Raw genomic sequence first — 21,053 nt, forward strand, 5'->3', positions numbered from 1 at the left:
GCCCCATGGTCATGGTCAAGGCTCCCAGAGCAGCCAGTTGCTTGCATCTCTCTCACCTTTTCCAGGGCTCCACAGTCTCTGCCACTTATTTTCCCAGGATCCAATAGCCCAAGAGCACCCGTGTGCTGTTCTCCTGGTGTCCAGCTTCAGAGTTAAGACTCCTAGCTTTCAAATGCTGCTGGTTTGATGTGTGACTTTAGATAAGTTACTTACCCTCTCTGTGCCTCAGCTTCCTCATTATCTAAAAAGGGGATAGTAAGAATTCCTTTTCCCTAGGGTGGAACAGGATGGTGTGAGGATTAGTGGAAAGAAAACGTCAAGCACTTGGAGCAGTACCTGGAACAGAGTAGCAATCAGTGAACGTTAGCTGTTAATTCCATCATACAAAGAATGAAGGAGGACGTTGCTGGCAATCCGGTGATCAAGACTCCATGCTTCCACTGCAGGGACCTTGGGTTCTATTCCTGGTCAAGGAACTAAGATCCCTGCATGTAGCATGGCACAGCTAGAAAATAAGGGAGAAGCCGTAAAGCAATTGATGAGAAAAATTACTTTCAGCAGCTGCCACCCACCGAAATGAATTTGGGGAAGCCAGGTCCATTCAGACTTCAGTGTGCCAGTTACCTGGTTTATGTTAGCATTGACAGAGAGCAAGAAGAGACCATCCCTTAAAAACTTGGTGCCCAAAACCTGTCTGTTTTCCTCCAGGTGGCTGAGAATCCAGGTGGTTCAGTCATGTTGCCTCTGTAGACCTGGAGTCAACCATAGGAAGGCCATTGCACTCCCAGGATGTCGTCCTCCTCAGCACGGCTCTTCTGAGGAGGGAGCAACACAGGGTTTGTTTCTCTGTTTTCAGATGTTTCCTGAAACTCGGGGAGTGGCAGCTGAACCTACAGGGCATCAACGAGAGCACGATCCCCAAAGTCCTGCAGTACTACAGCGCCGCCACAGAGCACGACCGCAGCTGGTACAAGGTAACCAGAGATGGGAGTGAGCCGGGCTCCCCACCGCTGCCTCCAGACGCCGGCCAGTGCGCCCCAGGGCGCTCACGCTTCACCGCAGAGCCTCGGTGGCCTGGTCTGGTACCACGAGTTTGATTCTTTGAGTGCCAAGAGCTAGTCAGTCAGAGGTCTGACTGATAAAGAAAGATTGAGAGATTCTTTCACTTGAAAAAGATTTATTACACCATGAGTGTGTGCATGGCTGTGGAGATGCTGTTGTCTTTTTATTCTTTTTTTAATGAGAATATAGTTGCTTTACAGTGTTATGTTAGTTTCTGTGTACACTGAAGTGAATGAGCTATGTGTGTACATATATCCCCTTCCTGTTGGACCTCCTCTCACCACCTCCCCTTATAGGTCATCCCAGAGCAGAGCTGAGCTCCCTGCGCACTAGCTATCTGTTTTACACACAGTAGTATATGTATGTCAATCCTAATTTCCCAATTCGTCCCACCCTCCCCTAATCCCTTGGGCCCACATGACCACTCTCTACATCTACATCTTTCTTCCTGCCCTGCAAATAGGTTCATCTGTACCATTTTTTAGATTCTACATATATGTGTTAACATGCTATGTGTTTTTCTGACTTACTTCACTCTGTGTGACAGACTCTGGGTCCATTCACATGTTTACATATGACCCGATGTTGTTCCTTTTTATAGCTGAGTAATATTCTGTTGTGTATATGTGCCACATCCTCTTTATCCATTCATCTGTTGATGGGCATTTAGATTGTTTCCATGTCTTGGCTATTGTAAATATTGCTACAGTGAACATTGGGGTACATATCTCTTTTTGAATTATGATTTTCTCAGGGTATATGCCCAGTCTTGGGATTACTGGGTCCTGTGGTAGTTCTTACGGTAGTTCTATTAAGTTTTTAAGGAACCTCCATACTATTCTCCATAGTGGTTCTATCAATTTACATTCCCACCAGCAGCACAAAAGGTTCCCTTTTCTTCATACCCTCTCCAGTCTTACAGACTCTTAGCAGCTTGTTTTCCTAGACCATGTGGACACACAGTTAGTCTCTGGAACTTTATCTTCCCTTGTAGTCTCTGGAACTTTATCTTCCCTTGGGTCATCTGTTCCTTCCCAGCTTCTTTATGATTCCCATCCCTGCCTGCTCCTCATCTAAGAACTGAACTTTCTGTTTCTGTTGGAAAGCTCTGTTTCCAGAGTAACATCCTGTTATATAATAGAAAATTTTTCAAGAAGATAGAGAAAACTAGAAAATGTATAAAAGCTTGACTGGTAGAGGAATAAGTCTTGGAAGTACACACCTCCGGTGAGAGCATGCTTTCTCATGTGTTTTTTATATCTTTTCTGAGGGGCCTCCTGGTTAGACTGCCTGTGAGGCAGATGTCATCCACTCCTTTCCGGTGTCTCTTTAACCTGCTAATACTCTGGGAATGAATCCCTCTGGGGTCAAAACCTGCATCTGAAGGCCCTAGAAACATCTACAGTAAAATTCTTGCCATGCTTTAAGCATGTATCAGTCTGATCTGAAAAATGCCCATTTTGTGAAAGCAGCAGTAATTATTCTCTCTAGGACAGCTTCAGTCCAGGACTGGAAGAATATGTCCAGTGAACCTTTGCCCAGCTGGAGCCTTACTAATTAGAACTGTGTCCTAACCAGATTGCTTTCCTTCAACTTTTCTGAAAGAAATGAATCAAAGGAAAAAAAAAAAAAACTGGCTTTAGTCTGGGCCTATTGAGTCTGTGCTGTCGTCTCCCATCAGTGATGCATGTTAGTCCCACGTGCCTGCAGGACTCTTTCTGTCTTGTTTGCTGTGACCCCCCAGCTCACTGTACATATACAGGTATTTGTGGATTAAATGAAGGTATGGGAAAGCTGAGCCTAGGTCACTGTAGGATTCTTATTCATCAAGTAGAAGTTGATTGCGATTCATCTACTCTGCTTGGCTGGGAAAATGGACACTTCTGTGTTAAAGCAAGGTTTTTAGCAAGGGATTCAAAGAAATATACCAGTTATCCAGAAAGTTCCAACTATGAGTGAATTATTTAATGTCTTGCTGTCATCGCAAATTTACAAAGTTCCAAATCAAACTCTTCCTCATAGCCCTGTGCACCAGGCAATGCTATCTCAAAGCATTACTACCGCTCAAACCCTCAGAGGTGTGAGTAGTTAGCACCAAAGGCTTCTTCTGGCTGGTAGTCACTGGCCACTGATCTCTGACAGGCCCTCAGCCAGGTGTGAGGGACAAGCAGTGACCACGAGTCACCCTCCATGGCTGGCCTGTTCTTTTAGTGTGCCCCCTTTCCCACTGTTCTCTGCCTAGTTAAGACCTCTGCCTTCACTCTCTGAACTTCTGCTCTCCTCCATCATCTGTTTTGTATCTGCTGCCAAAGGAATTTTTCAAACCCAGCTTTTAACCCATCTGTTTTTTTTTTTTTTTTTTTTTGGCAGAGCCACACTTTGTAGGATCTTAGTTCCCTGACCAGGGACTGAACCCAGGCCCTAGCAATGAAAGTACCAAGTCCTAATCACTGGACCACCAGAAAATTTCCTTAAGCTCTTTTTTTTTTAAAACTATACTTGTTTATTTGCTCTTGGCTGTGCTAGGCCTTTTTTGTTTTTCTCTAGTTGCAGCAACTGGGGGCTACTGTCCGGTTGCGGTGTGCGGGCCTCTCACTGCAGTGGCTGCTCTTGCTGCAGAGCACAGGCCTCTGGTGCACTGGCTTCAGTAGCTGCACAGCCCTGGCTCTAGAGTGCTGGCCCAGTAGTTGTGGTGCACGAGTTTAGTTGCAGCACGTGGGATTTTCCCAAATCAGGGATCGAACCCGTGTCACCTGCGTTGTCAGGCAGATTCTTAACCACTGACCTTCAGGGAAGACCCTTAAGCCATCTTTCAAAGCTCTCTTGGGAATTCCATGCCCTCCTGTGTGTGTCCTGAGCTTCAGGCACATGTCTATTTTCTGTGAACCACGCTGCTTGCCCACCTGCATCTTCGTCCCTGTTCTTACAGGACATCCTTGCTGTGCCTTCCTATTCCCTTCTCACCCATCTGGCATGGCTCAAGACTTGCCCCAAATCCCTCCTCCATGAAGCCTTCCCAGCCCTGCACCTGGCATTCCCGTTGTCTCTCTCTCGTTGCCCCTGTCCCATTCTGCCTATTTGTAGGTCTTTGAGCAACCTCTTCTCTAGATGAAGAGGTCCTTAGTCAAGGCCCGTGGCGTGCTTCTCTTCACAGGCCGCCCTCATCCTATGTTACCCGCCGAAGTCCCTGATGCAACAGATGCACCACAGGATGAATGATCACACTGGACTTAGTGAAACGCCCCATTCCCAAGTGTTCTGCTGAAGTGAAGTGAGGATTCGCTTTACTGACCACTGAGAAGAAAGGGCAGCCCTTGCTTAGCCTCAGCTGTGGCCTCACACCCCTCGAGGCTCTTGATACCCGAGCCTCCTGCCCCAGCTCTTGTCATAGCCCCCGTGTCTGTCCTCTCATCCCACCCCCCAGGCCTGGCATGCGTGGGCAGTGATGAACTTTGAGGCTGTGCTCCACTACAAACATCAGAACCAAGCCCGCGACGAGAAGAAGAAGCTGCGACACGCCAGTGGGGCCAACATCACTAACGCAGCCACTGCTGCTACCACAGCGGCCACGGCCACCGCCACCACCACCAGCACCGAGGGCAGCAACAGCGAGAGCGAGGCTGAGAGCGCCGAGAACAGCCCTACCCCGTCTCCTCTGCAGAAGAAGGTCACTGAGGTACCCGCCCCCCAACCCCAATCCCCCACTATCACGGACTGACTCAGGCACCAGGCGCCCTGAGGATGGAGCCCTGGTTAGCCTTACAGGAGCCTGAGGCTCTGCTCTGAAGCCCTGGAGGAAGTCAGAAAGCATGGCTTGCCATCCGGCATTGTTGAGACAGTACTTCTGTATGTGTATTTGTGTTTGGGGACCTGATGTAGCCTCCGTGCTGAAGAATGAGGTCCTTGTCATGCCTCCCACGGAGCTGAGCTCATTCTCCTAATGCCCAGCACCTGTGTGGGGGTGGCCTACACATCTGCGGGCCCACTCTGAGCACAGAGCCCAGCAGAATCCACTGTTTTTTTCTCTCCCCTTCCACTTCCCCTGGGGCAGTCAGTTCAAGCTGTGGGGCAGCTGATAAGCCCAGAGATCAGCATGTTCAGGGCCTTGGCCCCACCTCCTCTGCCGCCCTGTCCAGGAAGCTACTCTTAACCCAAGATATTAACAGTTAGGGCACCATTGTAGTTACAGGGTGCTTGCTACATGTCAGATGCTGATCTAAAGGCTTTTTGTGCATTAACTGATTTAATCCTCATAACCACTCTTGGAGATGTGCTGTTTAGTGGGCTGTTCTGCCCATTTTACAGATGAGAAAGCTGAGGTGGGAGTGTCACTAACATATGTGTATTCCAACAGGATTTGTCCAAAACCCTCTTGATGTACACTGTCCCTGCTGTCCAGGGCTTCTTCCGTTCCATCTCCTTGTCACGAGGCAACAACCTCCAGGACACGCTCAGGTATCAGGAAGGGAAGTCCTGGTGGGCCATGTCGGGGGCAAGTCACAGGAGTCACCCATAAAGTCCTCTTTCCCTCCCCAACCCCATGAGTACATCCCAGAGTCGCAGCTGACTGGGCCTCACTCATGTGAGTGAAATATGCAAAGAGGAAGGAGCAATGCCTGAGGACTCCGGTGTGTAACCTGTTATGTAGGAAAAAGAAGCCCAGCTCTTTCTCAGACTGTTGCTAGAATCCCTTCAGCTTTTGGAGGTGACTCTGAGAGGCCCAAACAAATAGCACAGGCCAGTCAGTCCAGAGGCTGTCGGTGTCCAGCCCTCCTGCGTCTGGGGGTTTCCCAGCTAAGTGCCAAGTTTACTAGTTGCTGCTGTGTTAGAGGCAACTCTTCCTACACATGCAAAGCTTATCCATGGACTCCTCTCTTAGATGTGTGAACTGGTGGCATGGTGATCCCTCCCTGTTGTCTGGAGTGACATAGGCCTTCCCTGGGGATGGTCTGTGTCCAGTCAGGCACTGCCAGCCACCACCACCCCACTCCTAAGTGCTCCTGGAACCAAGCACACTGGAGCCACTGACCTGGGACCCCGCCAGCACTTCTCTTCAAAAGAGTCTCAAAGATGACAAAACAGGCAAAACCTGGCAAATTAAAGTTTCTATGACTTTCCTTTTTCTTTTCCAGAGTCCTCACCTTATGGTTTGATTATGGTCACTGGCCAGATGTAAATGAAGCCTTAGTGGAAGGGGTGAAAGCAATCCAGATTGACACTTGGTTACAGGTAAGGGCACTGGGTTACGGGTGAGGACACTGGGTTACAGGTGAGAGAACTGGGTTACAGGTAAGGACACTAGGTTAGAGATGAGGGCACTGGATTACAGGTAAGAGCACTGGGTACAGGTGAGGATGGGTCAGGTCTTGCTCGTTGTCTCTCTTGGAATCATGCAGTGTTGAGAGGAGCAAGGAAGCAGGCACTATACAGTGGTGAGGAAGCAGCGATCAACCCCAAGGTCAAGACTCCATATTTTCTTCAGTTCCTTTAGAGAACTGAAGAGGATGAACCATTTCCATGCCCAGCAGTATCTATCAAACCAGTTGCAAAAGCTGTTCATGTCTCAGAAGAATAACTGGAGTTGTTTCCACATCTCATAGGCTGCATACTGTGTCTTTCTGAATATCAGGTTATACCTCAGCTCATTGCAAGAATTGATACGCCAAGGCCCCTGGTGGGACGTCTTATCCACCAGCTTCTCACAGACATTGGTCGGTACCACCCCCAGGTGCGTGGAGACCCCGGGCAGTTTTCTGTCTAACCACTAACCTTTGATTTGGCCATCAACCTTTCCTAAAACTGCTCTAGGGACACAAATGCCCCTGGGAGCCAAGAGTCCTGTCCTGCCCCCAGGAGGGTCTGTCCAGCTGGCAGGCTCAGGGACCCAGGGTCTTCTGGGAAAGAAAAAATTCCGCCCAAGGCCACACAGCCCCTGCCTGGTAGACTCAGATGAGTGTCAGCACCATACTCTTGTCATCCTTCTTTTACACGTTTGCAAACGCTCCTTCTGTGCTTGCTTCAGGCCCTCATCTACCCACTGACAGTGGCCTCCAAGTCCACCACCACAGCCCGGCACAACGCAGCCAACAAAATCCTGAAGAACATGTGCGAACACAGCAACACCCTGGTGCAGCAGGCCATGATGGTGAGTCCGGGCAGACTCGAGGCACCAAGCAGAGGTCTCGAATGAGACACTTGAGCCACCAAGCAGAGGTCTCGAATGAGACGGCCTTTCTTTCTCAGGGCGAGGCCGTGTACTCCCTCTGACGGCAGAAGTTCCTCCTGTTTCTCCGAGACGGGTCTTTCTGAGCTTAGCTCACCCTGAGCACGTCCCTCTGTCCCCTTTCTGATCCAGGTGAGTGAGGAGCTGATCCGAGTGGCCATCCTCTGGCACGAGATGTGGCATGAAGGCCTGGAAGAGGCGTCTCGCTTGTACTTTGGGGAGAGGAACGTGAAAGGCATGTTCGAGGTGCTGGAACCCCTGCACGCCATGATGGAGCGGGGACCCCAGACACTGAAGGAAACATCCTTTAACCAGGTAGAAAACATGAACCGATGGGACCCCAAAGTCCTTAGCAGTCTCCTTTCCCTCTAACCTTTCTGCTGACTTGAATAAAATGTATTTTGATGGAGGGAGGTCACAGGATATAAAACACCAGAAATAGAATTGTCATGAAGTTACAAGAACCCTTCCAAAACTTTAACTAGAAAACCACGAGGTACCTCACAAGGCCATCTCGTCTCTCTTCCAACCTCACTTTACCTGAGAAGCCATTCTAAGGGTTGGGCTCCAGGACTGGAAAGTTGCCGAGCAACCCAGCCAGTGCCATCCAGCCAGCGTACCCTCCCAAGCAGTTCTGCTGCCTGCTGGGGACTCAGAGTTGGGCTTAGTCAACGCAAGTGACACCTTGCGCATTCTCCTGCTTCCCCTCTCAGGCATATGGTCGAGATTTAATGGAGGCCCAGGAATGGTGCAGGAAGTACATGAAATCAGGGAATGTCAAGGACCTCACCCAAGCCTGGGACCTCTATTACCACGTATTCAGACGAATCTCCAAGCAGCTGCCTCAGGTAGGATCTCATGGCTCTAGCAGGGTTACCAGTCATTATAGTCCTTTCTGTTCCGCTGCCTGTGAACATTCTGATACTAAGTCCCCAGCACCTGGCTCCACTTCTATCTGCGGACTTTGTGACAAGGCATGGCTACTAGCAATCCATTGAAAAATATGTAAACAGCATTTCAGAGGCAGAAAGCTAAACCCTGTGGTAACTATTCACAGCTCACATCCTTAGAGCTGCAGTACGTCTCCCCCAAACTTCTGATGTGCCGGGATCTGGAACTGGCTGTGCCGGGAACTTACGACCCCAACCAGCCCATCATTCGCATTCAGTCCATCGCGCCGTCTCTGCAAGTCATCACATCCAAACAGAGGCCCCGGAAGCTGACGCTTATGGGTAAGGCCCCTCATGCACTTGATCGAGTCTCCCTCCCAGCCCGGGGGACCCCTCCCCTCCTGACGTGACTGCTTGCTGTCCACACTGCTAACCTTTCTCCCATGTATTGAGAGTCAAGTGGAAGACATCCTTGCTGGGACTTCTAGTTGATTCCTACTGTTGTGCTTCCTTAAGTGAGGCCTATCAGCCCCACCCCAGTGCAGGTGGAAGGGAACCGTGCAGGCCTACAGCATGGAGGTGGGTTTGGCAGGGGGCCGGTCAGGGAGCCGATGAGGAAGAAAGAGGCTGCGGATGCAGCACAGCAGGTGACAGGCCACGTTGAGAAGGGCCACCTGGGCTGGAGTGTCCTTCTTTATACTTCACATCCTCTCTTTGTGGGGATGCTTTGTAAAGTGAACTTAGTGAAGCAGTAGTTCTGACAGTGCAGTGTGCTACCAGGAGGGTGGTTTTGAAGGCCTGAGTGTTCTGCTGGTACTCGGAGCTCTCGCACCTTTAACAGTACTCATGTTTCTTAAACAGTGATTATTCACCAGCAGTGGCGAATGCTGGTCCTTGGGTGGTTGTCTCTCTGTAGGCTGGTCTCTTCTAATACTAACATGCGTGTTGGTCAGCTTTCAGCAGCTTCTAACTAAAGGGACTTTAACGAAGGACTGTTTTCAGAAGTATGGCTGAGTTAAGAGAGCCAGCAGTATGACGTGTATAATTATTCACCCCCGCCCTTCAGACCTAGAGGGCACGGAGTCCGGCAAGGGCTGTAACCTGGAAAGAGAGGACATCCCCTGATGCTGTGGTCCAGACCAAGGGAGGGAGCTACTTCTAGAACCAGAACCTGGCCAGTTGTCAGGGGCAGGTACCCTGACCTCTCCCTCTTCCACCCTCTAACCTCCTGCCAGTGACCCCATTGGCCAAGCACACCAGGGAGCCCAGGGGATGTGGTCTCTAGGAGTCAGGCTTCTAAGGTCAGAGCAGGACAGAGAGTGGGTTGGGGACGTAACATGTAGAGTGACCATCTCTGGCACTTGAAGGCAGAGCTTTTTAAAAAACTTTATCTACTGTTGATTGGAACATCTCACTGGGGGACCATCAAAAAGAAGGCCATTCTTTTCACCCATTCTAGGGCGCGTTTCTTCCGTTTGTCAGGACAGTGTGACTGGGTATGGTATGTGTCTGCCGACCTGCAAATGCAGCAGTGGTGCCCCAGCCGACAGGATAGAAACCCTCTGATCCTCGCTGACTGCTCCCCACTTCACTCCCCGCAGGCAGCAACGGGCACGAGTTTGTCTTCCTCCTGAAGGGCCATGAGGACTTGCGGCAGGACGAACGGGTGATGCAGCTCTTCGGCCTGGTCAACACCCTTCTGGCCAATGACCCGACGTCTCTTCGGAAAAACCTCAGGTATTCAGGATGCCACAGAGACAGCCCTAGATAACTAGAGAAATCTAGTTATTTCTTACTTCTTTTCCAGGTCGTCACTTAACCTTTGCCAAGTAAATGATTCTGTATCTGACAGGAGGTCATCAGTAGCCAAGATGTCAAAGAGAAAGACTCTCCATTGGTTTTAGAGTGTTCTCAGGGGAAGTCCTTCAGAGGACTCAGAAAGGAACATTTCATGGCCTTTAGATGGGAGATTTGACAAATTTGATGGGTTCTACGCCAAATGAAATGACAGCCCTAATAAGCCTTCCTGTCCTCAGGCTTCTTTCACTCCTCTTTCTGTTAAGAACATGGATGTTTAGTGGGGAGGTCATTTTAGGCTTAGAAGTCATCATGCGATTGTTCCCCCAAAGCGGTGAGTTTGTTAGGCAGGTTGGGAACACTGGTGGTACCTTTATACCATCAACCCCGATTGTGTTTTAGGCTTTATGCTTCGTACCATGTCCCTCATCACATGCCCCACAATAGCCTTTTGTGGACAGGCTCATTAAAACCAGTTTGCATGTGCCATGAGTGGCTTAAAGGTCTGCTCTGTTTTCTGTTCATTGACCCTGCTTTCCTGTGGGCTTTAGCATCCAGAGATACGCTGTCATTCCATTATCAACCAACTCGGGCCTCATCGGCTGGGTCCCCCACTGTGACACACTGCATGCCCTCATCCGGGACTACAGGGAGAAAAAGAAGATCCTTCTCAACATTGAGCATCGCATCATGCTGCGGGTACGTGATGAGGCTGCCAGACCCAACCCTTCAGTGTCTTGAGGGTGAAGCTCAAAAGTCAGTTCAGGAATTGGTACAGAGCTGTTTTCCTTGTTCCATTACTGAAAAATCTATTTAAGGGAATTAGCTATTGACGAAGGATTAATGGTATGAGTCTTCAAGCAGATAACAGAATCCTAAAGCCTAGCAATTAGGTTTTCATCACCCTCCATGAGACTGGACAGTATTTTACTCATCAAGCAACATATATCTGCTGATCCTAACATGGTACACAGAGCGCTGACTGGCTGAATGGGGAAGCAGGGAAGCGGTGTTCAGTAGGTGTGTGAGGGAGAAAAGTGCGAAAGTTTATGAACCTCCCAGTGCTCTCGTTCACACTGAAGCTGGTACCGAGGCAAGGCCTGATGCTTGCCCTTGTCCCCTGGCCCCTCCTGTGGTCCTCAGGTTAGAGTGACCACTGCTTCTCCTTATTCCCCTTCTCCTTTTGGTGGCAGTGGTGAAATCAGAACCCATCTCTGCCTGACCTCAGAGCCTTGTTTCTTCCCGGATATGAGTTTCTCGTCTCAGACTTGTGTCTTGGTGCAGATGGCTCCAGACTATGACCACCTAACTCTGATGCAGAAGGTCGAGGTGTTTGAGCACGCCGTCAACAACACAGCTGGGGACGACCTGGCCAAACTGCTGTGGCTGAAGAGCCCCAGCTCCGAGGTATGGTGCTCCTGCCCCGCCAGCCTCCCCTCTGGTCAGAAAGGCTCGTTTGCTCCTGTGCGCCCGGTGGGTGTGTCCTGTAATGACTAGCTATAGGTGATGGGTAGCTTTTAGAGCAGAAACCAAATGGCTGAGCCACATAGTCTAGCTGCAGTTAGTTTCATGTTTCAACCATTGCTTACAACAGTATTTTATTAAGACTGTTAAATCTTTTTCATATATATTATTAATTTCCTATAGATCTGGTTTTTCAGTTTTGTTAATAGTATGTTTCTAGGTTTGAAGTTTTTATTTTGTTTTGGTTTTGATGTACATTTTTAAATGTTAGAAGTTAATAGATTTTTTTTAATCCTTTCTTTAAAGTTTCTTTGGCTTTATATTTAGAAAGGCTCTCTCCACCTCAAGATTTTCTTGTACTAATTATAAGATTTGTTTTTACATTTAAATCCTTAACCCAAGTTGGAATTTAAAGTTAGGGTATAGATTTTCTTTTTTTAAGGTGATAACCAACATGACAGTATTACCAGGAGCTTCCCAGGTGGTGCTAGTGGTAAAGAACCTGCCTGCCAATGCAGGAGATGTAAGAGACACGTATTTGATCCCTGTGTTGGAAAGATCCCCTAGAGGAGGGCATGGCAACCCTCTCTAGTATTCTTGCCTGAAGAATCCCATAAACAGAGGAGCCTGGCAGGCTATAGTCCATGGGGTCGAAAAGAGTCGGACACTACCGGAGTGATTTAGCACACACACACAGTATTACCAAATAATCCATCCTGTAACAGAGTCAACTTTTATTATATACTAAATTCTTATATGCCCTTGAATTTCTTTCTAGAATTTCCGTATCACTGATCTTTTCTGCCTATTTATCCTCAAGTATCCCACTGTTAATACAAGTCTTTTCTCACTATTTACATGTAATTTTTTTCCAGGTAAATTTTAGGATCATTTTGTCAAGATTCCCAAGAAAGTGCCAATGAACTTTTATTGAAACTACATTAAATGTATTAAATAATCTGGAAGGATATTACATCTTTTCAATCTTAAGTGGATAGCCTTAAATGGATATTCTCTTTTTTTTTTAAATGGATATTTTCATTTACTGTAGTCTTTATATTTCTAACCAAAGTTTAATTTACTTAGTCATCTAAGTTCTACACATTTCCAATTAAGTTTATTCTGAGCATTTTATTAATTTTATAATTATGAATGATTTTCGTTCCCTCATACATTCTAACTGGTTATTGTTGGACTGTAAGCAAACAACTGATTAGGATGTAATTTGTATTGAAAACCAGTTAGTTTTCAGAGCCTCGGTTCACATGTGCTTCTGTGTTCTAGGTGTGGTTTGATCGAAGAACCAATTATACCCGCTCTTTAGCGGTCATGTCTATGGTTGGGTATATTTTGGGCCTGGGCGATAGGTGAGTGAATTTGTTTCTTTGAATCTTCTTTCTCCATTATATAGTTTTCTTGAATGATTTCATTTTGTTTTCCAGTGAGCTTTATGACCGTTTGATAAATATTTGTATTTTGTACTTTAGCTGTTTTTGCAGCATCAACCTTAGTCCCCTATTATTGTCCATGCCATCAAAACAACACGTCAAACTAAAGAGAAGAAAAACCATAGTTCAGGGGTGCTTTCTCCATAGGTTGGTTTAATGTATTAAAAACCATATGAAATCCAGTTGATTTTACTGATTCAATAAACATTTATCAGTCATCACTATGCTAAGACAAATAATCCTATTTCTATAATTAAAACCAACCAAAGTAGATCCCTCTGATATTTCTACATATTAAATTTCATCCAAATGTACTGACTGCAAAAGTCATTTAGGAATGTTCAGAAATTTTAAAAAATAATAATATTCTGATGTCTACAATTTTTCTTCTGGGATCATTCCCATGCAATTATTTGAGAGTGAAAAAATTTAATCCCACAAAAATAATAAATTCCTGTTTTTAAAAAACTTAGTAGAGCACCTGTCCAGAATACCCAGATGATTCTGCCTGGAGGGGCTCAGGGACTCAGGGAGATGAGAGCCCATCTCGAAGAGCCTTGTCACTCTGAGATCCCAGCGCTGCCAGGAACCTGTGACCATTTATCCTGTGACCAAAGACCTTGGGAAAACAAACTGTCTTGGTATCATGGGGCAACTTGTGATTCACACAGATCAATTCTCATTTGAGCCCTAGAGCAAGGGTCAGCAAACTTTTTCTGTAAAGGGCCAAATAGTAAATATCTTAGGCTTCACTGGCCTTACAGGCTCCATCACAAGTACTCATCTCTGCTGCTGCAGCACAAAAGCAGCCCAAAACAACGCATGAACAAATGAGCATGACTGTGTTCCAATAAAAATGACTTGTAAAAGTTGGGGGTGGAGTGCTAGCTTTGGCCTGAGTGCTGTCATTACCAACCCCTGGCCTACAGTCTCACAGACTTGGGGATTTGTTCATCCGAGCTGTTCTCTCCTGTTTCTCAGACACCCATCCAACCTGATGCTGGACCGGCTGAGTGGAAAGATCCTGCACATTGACTTTGGGGACTGCTTTGAGGTGAGCATATGTTCCAGAACCCAGAGGACCACCCTCTACCCTGCTCTAACCATTTAGGCAAACTTAAAAGCCCAAATGTCGTACTCTTACCCCTGACTCTTCTCTCAAGGTGACAGAACATCAGTCTAACAGATGAAGTATGTGCTATTTGATTCTTGCTGTTACAGGACTCAGAAAAGGAGATGCTGGTTGAAGGCCTGGGCATGATAACACACTTATCTTTTTTCTCTCTTTCTCCCTCCCCACTCCCCCACCTTCTCTTTTTTTATTTTTAAATTTTTAGCTGTCTTAAATTATAGCAATAAGTCCCATCACTAAACTAGACTCACTGTTTCCTTTCTATGCTCTAATTGAAATCAGTGCCGGTGATGCAAAGGAAAGCCACTTACCTGCACCTGGCTCCAGCTGAGGAAGGCAGTCTAACCAGTGGACCTGAGTTTTCCCTTATTACCCTTAGGTTGCTATGACCAGAGAGAAATTCCCAGAGAAAATTCCATTTAGACTAACAAGAATGCTGACCAATGCTATGGAGGTGAGTGGATGTTGGGAACAAGCTGCTTTGAAGTGGGACCAGTATAGTTCTATCCCCTCTCCAAGGACAGACTTCCTTCCTTGTTAGATCTCCAGCTCCGCAAATGCCCAGCTTATGCTGTAGTCATATCCTCCTGGTATTTTCCATCCTGTTAGACATGATCAGTCTTTAAAAGTCTTACCCAACCTTTACGCCAGACCTTGTTTCATATGAATGACAGTCCTGACCCTTTGCTCTGAGGCATTCCCAGCCTGGCCCTTCAGTGATGGCCATGTTCTCTCTCTCTGAGTGGGGTGACACACCCTCTGAGGTGACGCTGGGTGGTAAGGCCTTCGGGGACCAGCGTGGTGACTTCCGTGGTGAGCGGCTCTGGCCCATCTGCAGGTCACGGGCCTTGATGGCAACTACAGGATCACGTGCCACACTGTGATGGAGGTGCTCCGGGAGCACAAGGACAGCGTCATGGCCGTGCTGGAAGCCTTCGTCTATGACCCCCTGCTGAACTGGAGGCTGATGGACAGTGAGTCTCAGCAAGAGCCCGGGTGCTGAGGTTCACCCCCTCCCACAATGGGCATGGCCAGGTCACAGTCCTGCCCCTCTTCACACACAGAGCCCAAGACCCAGTACTTAGCTGCCACACCACACTTCCACAGGGCCGCTGTGGTAGCTGGAAATCAATTTCAAGTATTTTTATTAACTAAGAAAACTCTGGTCATCAGTTTAGATCTTGATTAAAGCATTTTTCAGAATAAATAAGTACTCTAGTGACTTTTGTTAGGTTTCATGTTGAATAGCAGATGGAATTTTTACAGGATTTGCAAACAGTTGTGTTATCTCAACAGTGTCGTAGTCTACTCTTTATTCCAACCTCCTCAGAAGGTGTTTACTAATCAGAGGCGTCTTCTCTACTGCGGTTGTCACACACTCACTTGTTATCCAGTTTACATCATCTGAATCCCACTCAGCCATATAAAATGCCCCTCAGGATCAGATGCCTTGTGAACATCCACCCATTTACTCCTGAGTGTTACATTTTTGGTTTTATCTTAGTTATGGCTTTTGGGAAAATTATATTTTTATGATTAAGGGAAAGTATATCAGCCAAGTTTTTTCAAAGTTTGAAGCGCTTTTTAACCCTCCTTTTCTTTCTTTCCCTAGCAAATACCAAAGGTAACAAGCGATCACGGACGAGGACAGATTCCTACTCTGCTGGCCAGTCAGTAGGTGAGTGCTGCAGACTCTCCTTTTTGTCCAGGGTATTTCTAGAATAGGGCAAGCCTTGTCACTGCCTTTAGAAGACATGACTTAAGTAATAAGCATCTAATGTATTTTTTATTTAATGACTCTCAGGAAGAAGTGGGTACCTAAAGCTCAGAAATTTTGATCATGCTATCCAATCTTAATCTACATGTAAAAACATAAATCAATTAAAAGTACATCTGAATTGGACTTCCCTGGTGGTCCAGTGGGTAAGACTCCACACTCCCAATGTAGGGGGCCTAGGTTCAATCCCTGGTCCAGGAATTAGATTCCACATGCCACAATTAAGGTCAGAGATTCCATGTGCTGCAACTAAGACCCAGCAGAGTCAAATAAATTAAAAAAAAAATTTTTTTAAGTATGTCTGAATATTAGTCAGTCTTTAGCATGCCCTTTAATAGTGTCTGGGATAATTATTAGCTACATTACCTTAATTCTAAAGCTTTGGGAATAGCTCAGAAATGGGAAGATGGAAGCAGTGGAAATATACACACACTGCTACCTGAGCATCTAGGAAGCCACAGGAAACACTGTTCCCAGGAATGTGGTCCATAAAGCAGGGTTACAAGAAGATAATGCGCCTCTCAGAGCCAGAACAGGCTCTGTGTATTCCCTGCTCTCAGACGTCTTAGAGTCAAGCTGTTTGACTTGTTTACCCTTCTCCTTTGCCCCTTACCCCTAACCCAACCCTTTGACTCCCACATTCAACAACATCCTACATAGTCATATTTAGGAAATACCACTGGGATGTAAAACAGTTAAATATTCTCTCCAAATACTTATGGAACATTTGCAACCAATTACCAGCTAGGCCAAGTGGTATTCAGAGAGTAAGAAAACAATGTGACATACTGAGCATGCTCTGACGAAGCACAGAATCCCGGAGTGTATATGGAGTAATAGAGCAGCTCACTGCACTGTGCAGGCAGGTGCCATGTGGTTTGATTGGGAACCAGGGGGTGGTAAGCCTTAGAAAGGAGGTATCACTCTGAACTGCGAGGGTTAAGGGAGCCCGTGGGGTGGTAGAATTGAAGCTGAGCCTTACTGGATGAGTGGAATCTGGATGGGTAGAAAGGAAGAGAGTGTTTTCTCCAGGAAATGGGCATCCTGGATCCGTGTCATCCACAAATAGCTTGGACTCTACCCTGGACACCGTGATAGGACTTGGGAATCCCTGAATCACCCAGAGTGTCTGGGGGCCTTGTGCAGATGACTGGTCTCACCGAGATTATGTGACACTGGTATAACTCTCAGGGTCTGCCTTGTTAATACATTATTGGGTGACTCCCATGTGCCGCCTGTGATATACCGAGGGGAGTTAGGACAGCTTGTTCTGGTGGCACCAGTGGTGTAGACCTGGTTGCTTGTATGTGCCTCAAAAGTTAAGTTCCAAGGACTCATTAATTAAAGTATTACCATCACTAGCTTCGGTTTGAAGACCTGTCGTGTCCCAGGGCCGTGTGTAAATAGCTTCAGAGTTCTGATTCTAGATACCTCTCCTGAAGGCCACAGTCAGCAGAGGGTGAGCCTAAAGCCTGTGGACTTCTCCTGAGAATTGATGTATAAATTCCTCCAAGGAATAACATTTCAGTCATGTGTGATCCTTTGAAAGCTAGTTTTCTTTATGTTATGACCAGTTTGGGTCCAACCAACCAAATTTTGTGGCCAGATCTTTGACCTATGAGCCTATTCTGTATGTCAGAACATTTTATTAATGCTGTGTGTTTGCAAATTCATGCAGATTTCAAAACTTTCTTTGAGGGGGTGGGGGAGCTGTGCCCTGTAGTTTGCGGGATCTCAGTTCCCTGACTAGGGATTGAACCCAAGGCACAGCAGTGAAAGCACTGAGTCCTAACCTCTAGACAACCCAGGAACTCCCTAAAAAATGTTAAATTCATAAAGAGCATAACACTTCCTATTTCCTTTCTCCTCTGAGACAGGTGGGGCAGGTGTTAAAAGAGAGATCGTATGTGAAGAATTAGAGCCAATACCTTGGAACAGTGGCTTCTTGGTGTTTGAATTTTCTGCTGCTTTTTTTTGTTTCCTCCTAGAAATTTTGGATGGTGTGGAACTTGGGGAACCAGCCCATAAGAAAACGGGGACCACAGTGCCAGAATCTATTCATTCTTTCAGTAAGTCCAGCCTCTGAGGAATTACATCAGCGACTAGCTCATTAAGAAAAGAGCAGCTGTGAACACCAGGAGGAGGGTCAGTAAGAGGAAGCAACAGAACTGCCTTTGAGCAGCAAAGGTCCCATGAATTTCTCATTATATTCTGAGGACAAAGATAGACAAAGAGGAAGAATGGCTCTACACTTACAAAAGTGAATATGTGAGAAAAACAGGGGTGTGCATTGAACCTGTTATCATGATCCAGTCTTACTATTATTTCTGCTTTTGTTTATTCCAGTTGGAGATGGTTTGGTGAAACCAGAGGCCCTAAATAAGAAAGCAATTCAGATTATTAACAGGGTTCGAGATAAGCTCACTGGTGAGTGTGTATATGTGTTTACTTAAAAGGAACATAAAATCTCCTTGAGTGGGTGTTCAGCCCAGTTTCCAGTGGTTATTGGTGCCTAAACTGTGACTCTGTGCTGCTAACTGGAGTGTCTCTGAGGCCATCAGTGAAGGATTCTCTCTGATTCTCTAATGACCAATGAACTTCCTTTAAGTAATGTTATTAATCTCATTTTAACAGTGAAGTTTACCAGTAAAGTTCTATTGAGTCCAAAGTCAGCCAAATTCAAGAAAATTAATCATCATGGCTTAATATTAGAGCAAATCTGACCACTTGGTTCACTGCCCACCTGTGCTCAGATAGCTGTTACGGAATGTGGAGCCTGGATGGAGACACCGTGTACTTTTGAACAGGAGATGTGTTACGCTGACCAAGTGGTGTGACATGGGGGTGGAGGCAGGGAGGCCAAAGGCCCAGCACCACTGCTGGGACCCCACAGGCCTGTGTCTCTTCCTCTGGCCAGAAAGTGACAAGAACACCTCACTCGGAAGGCGGTGAGGATGAATTGGGACGTGGGAGGCCCAGCACGTAAGCTCTATCATCAAGGGATATTGGTTCGTTGAGCACTTGCAAGCGCTAGATGTTGAAGAAACAGTGTGGGTTAAAAACAGGCATCTTCCCTGCTTTCATGGGACTTAGACTCTAAAGAGGAATACTGTTGTAAGTGGAAGAGAGACTAGGGCTGTGAGGACAGTAACAGGGGAATTTAAGTCCAAGAGTTCCAGAAACGCTTCCCTCAGCAAACTACCTGGGAGCCAAAATTTGCTAGAGGAGTTAATTAGGGCAGATTCTTCCAGGTAAGGGAAACAGCGTGTGCAAAGACCCTGTGGTAGGAGGCAGGATGGCAAGAATAAAAGGTCAGAAAGGCTGGCAGACCAAACTGCCCCCAAGAAGGTGAGAGGAGCACGATGCAAAGTGTTTGGACTCTGAGAGGGCCAGGGCCAGACCATACAGGGCCTTCTGTTTTTACCCTGTATCTTGTGGGCAGTGAGAAACCACTGAAGAGTTTTAAGGGGATGGAGGGGAGCTGGGCAGGTTTGCATTGTGAGATCCTGCCTGCTCTGACTGTGGGGGAAGCAGGAGCTGGAGGGGAGGAAGCGGCTGCCACAGTCAATGCCAGTTGGACAGTTGATTAGACAAGGATGGCAATGGAGATGGAGTCAAGAGCTGTTTAGGAGAAAAATGCAAAGGACTGATGATGGGCCGTGAGGGGTGGGGAGGGATCAAGGGTGGTTCTAGGTCTCTGGTGGCCTTCTGAGAGCTCTGATGAGCCTGGCAGCCATAATAATGCAGTGGAAGAGAATGCGAAGTGAGAGAGAAGGAACAGAGACAAGTTTCAAAGCTCTCAGGAAGTCTGGCTTTGTGGGGAGGAGAAAGGACATAGCTGAAGAGGGAGAAGTTGGATGAACGGCTCTGTTTCCTTCAACAGGAGGAGGAATGTGTTTACAGAAAGTGAGCACATGGGCGGGCGGGGGGGCAGTGCAGACGTGAGTGAGAGGCAGGATGGTCGGTATTGTAAGGCTCCTGACAAAGAGGAGGCGGTGGATCACAGTGCAAGTGAACTTGGCCTTAAATGGGAGGAGGGCCCACTCTCCGGGGTGATGGAAAGGAAGAAGGGGGAGCTCGTGTTGAACAAAGCTGGCACCTCGAACATTGCCCAACCTATCAGGGCTCTGAACTCTGCCCTTAGTGAGTCAGTTGGCTCTAGAGGAGGAGATGAGGGCACCTGCTGAGGGTAAGGAGCCAGAGGAGGTTTGGATGCTCAAGGAGAGGAGAGAACTTTGTGGTGGAGATGGAAGGGTGTATAGCCAGAGGAGCTGGCCAGGCAGTGCTGAGCGCCCATGTAAGGCGGGAGACTATGAGTGTGTGATGAAAGCAGGCAGCCCTGCAGGACAAAGGGGCTGGAAGGAGAGGCTGGTAGGATTGAAAGAGGCTTCTTGGCCACTTGCCCGACTCAGGGGTGATATGGAATAGAAGCCCACTGGCCAGATCTTTGCTACTCCTGCACTCTGCCCACTGTAGGACTTTACCTTCTGTAAACCAAGAGCTGAGTATATATGAGTGTGTTTATTAGTATATATCAGGTGTTTATGGGTCATGTGGAGGTGAATTTAAAAATCCAAGTATTATATAGCATTTATATTCACGTACGAGGGGGAACTGATTCAGGCTGTGTGGACAGTTGAGCCTGGCTGGGGACTGTGGAGCTGGCTGGTATGGTACCTGGTGCACACTGGACGTTTTTGCTCCTCTTGTCCTAGGTCGGGACTTCTCTCATGACGAAACCCTGGATGTCCCAACACAAGTCGAGCTGCTCATCAAACAAGCGACATCCCATGAAAACCTTTGCCAGTGCTACATTGGCTGGTGAGCACCTCTGTTCAAATAAGCAATCAGGCCCCTACCCTGTGCCTCAAAGCCAGAGTCACAGAAAAAGATATGGGGGCTTATCCATACAGGGAAATTGGGTATCCATATAGGGAAACTGTGTCTCAAATCTCTTCTAAAGTTTATACTGACTGGGTATGCTCATTGTTCCAAAAATGGGAAAATGGAGACATATGGATGTGTATTTGGAAGGCAAACACCAAAGTGAATTAAAATGACATGTTAAATTGACTTAGACGAATAGGTGAGGCCCCCTTATTTGAGGAGTGGGGGTGTTCTTTTGGGGGTTTTGCTGTCAATTCAGAGATATAGGAAAGGCAAAGGAGAAGAAGCCAGAGGGGTGACAGAGAGGAGATGAAAAGACAGATTTATCATCCACGTTTGTAACCTCAAGGACCACTCTGGGGTCTGCTTTGAT

At 47.1% G+C, this 21,053-nt stretch overlaps 1 protein-coding gene across 1 annotated transcript in view; it reads left to right on the forward strand.

Annotated features, from left to right (window-relative positions):
• Nucleotides 1–21,053, forward strand: part of MTOR (mechanistic target of rapamycin kinase) — a 123,723-nt gene that overhangs the window by 101,465 nt on the left and 1,205 nt on the right. The window contains exons 38-57 of the mRNA XM_061382738.1: nt 857–974; nt 4,487–4,738; nt 5,417–5,517; nt 6,195–6,291; nt 6,692–6,790; nt 7,085–7,207; nt 7,418–7,600; nt 7,999–8,133; nt 8,343–8,517; nt 9,777–9,912; nt 10,524–10,671; nt 11,257–11,379; nt 12,721–12,803; nt 13,866–13,938; nt 14,396–14,470; nt 14,855–14,990; nt 15,629–15,694; nt 17,782–17,862; nt 18,140–18,220; nt 20,509–20,614. Of these exons, the coding sequence (XP_061238722.1) occupies nt 857–974; nt 4,487–4,738; nt 5,417–5,517; nt 6,195–6,291; nt 6,692–6,790; nt 7,085–7,207; nt 7,418–7,600; nt 7,999–8,133; nt 8,343–8,517; nt 9,777–9,912; nt 10,524–10,671; nt 11,257–11,379; nt 12,721–12,803; nt 13,866–13,938; nt 14,396–14,470; nt 14,855–14,990; nt 15,629–15,694; nt 17,782–17,862; nt 18,140–18,220; nt 20,509–20,614 (2,391 nt within the window). The remainder of the gene's footprint in view (nt 1–856; nt 975–4,486; nt 4,739–5,416; nt 5,518–6,194; nt 6,292–6,691; nt 6,791–7,084; nt 7,208–7,417; nt 7,601–7,998; nt 8,134–8,342; nt 8,518–9,776; nt 9,913–10,523; nt 10,672–11,256; nt 11,380–12,720; nt 12,804–13,865; nt 13,939–14,395; nt 14,471–14,854; nt 14,991–15,628; nt 15,695–17,781; nt 17,863–18,139; nt 18,221–20,508; nt 20,615–21,053) is intronic.

The sequence above is a fragment of the Bos javanicus genome, chromosome 16 (genome assembly GCF_032452875.1).
Source record: "Bos javanicus breed banteng chromosome 16, ARS-OSU_banteng_1.0, whole genome shotgun sequence".
Taxonomy (NCBI): domain Eukaryota; kingdom Metazoa; phylum Chordata; class Mammalia; order Artiodactyla; family Bovidae; genus Bos; species Bos javanicus.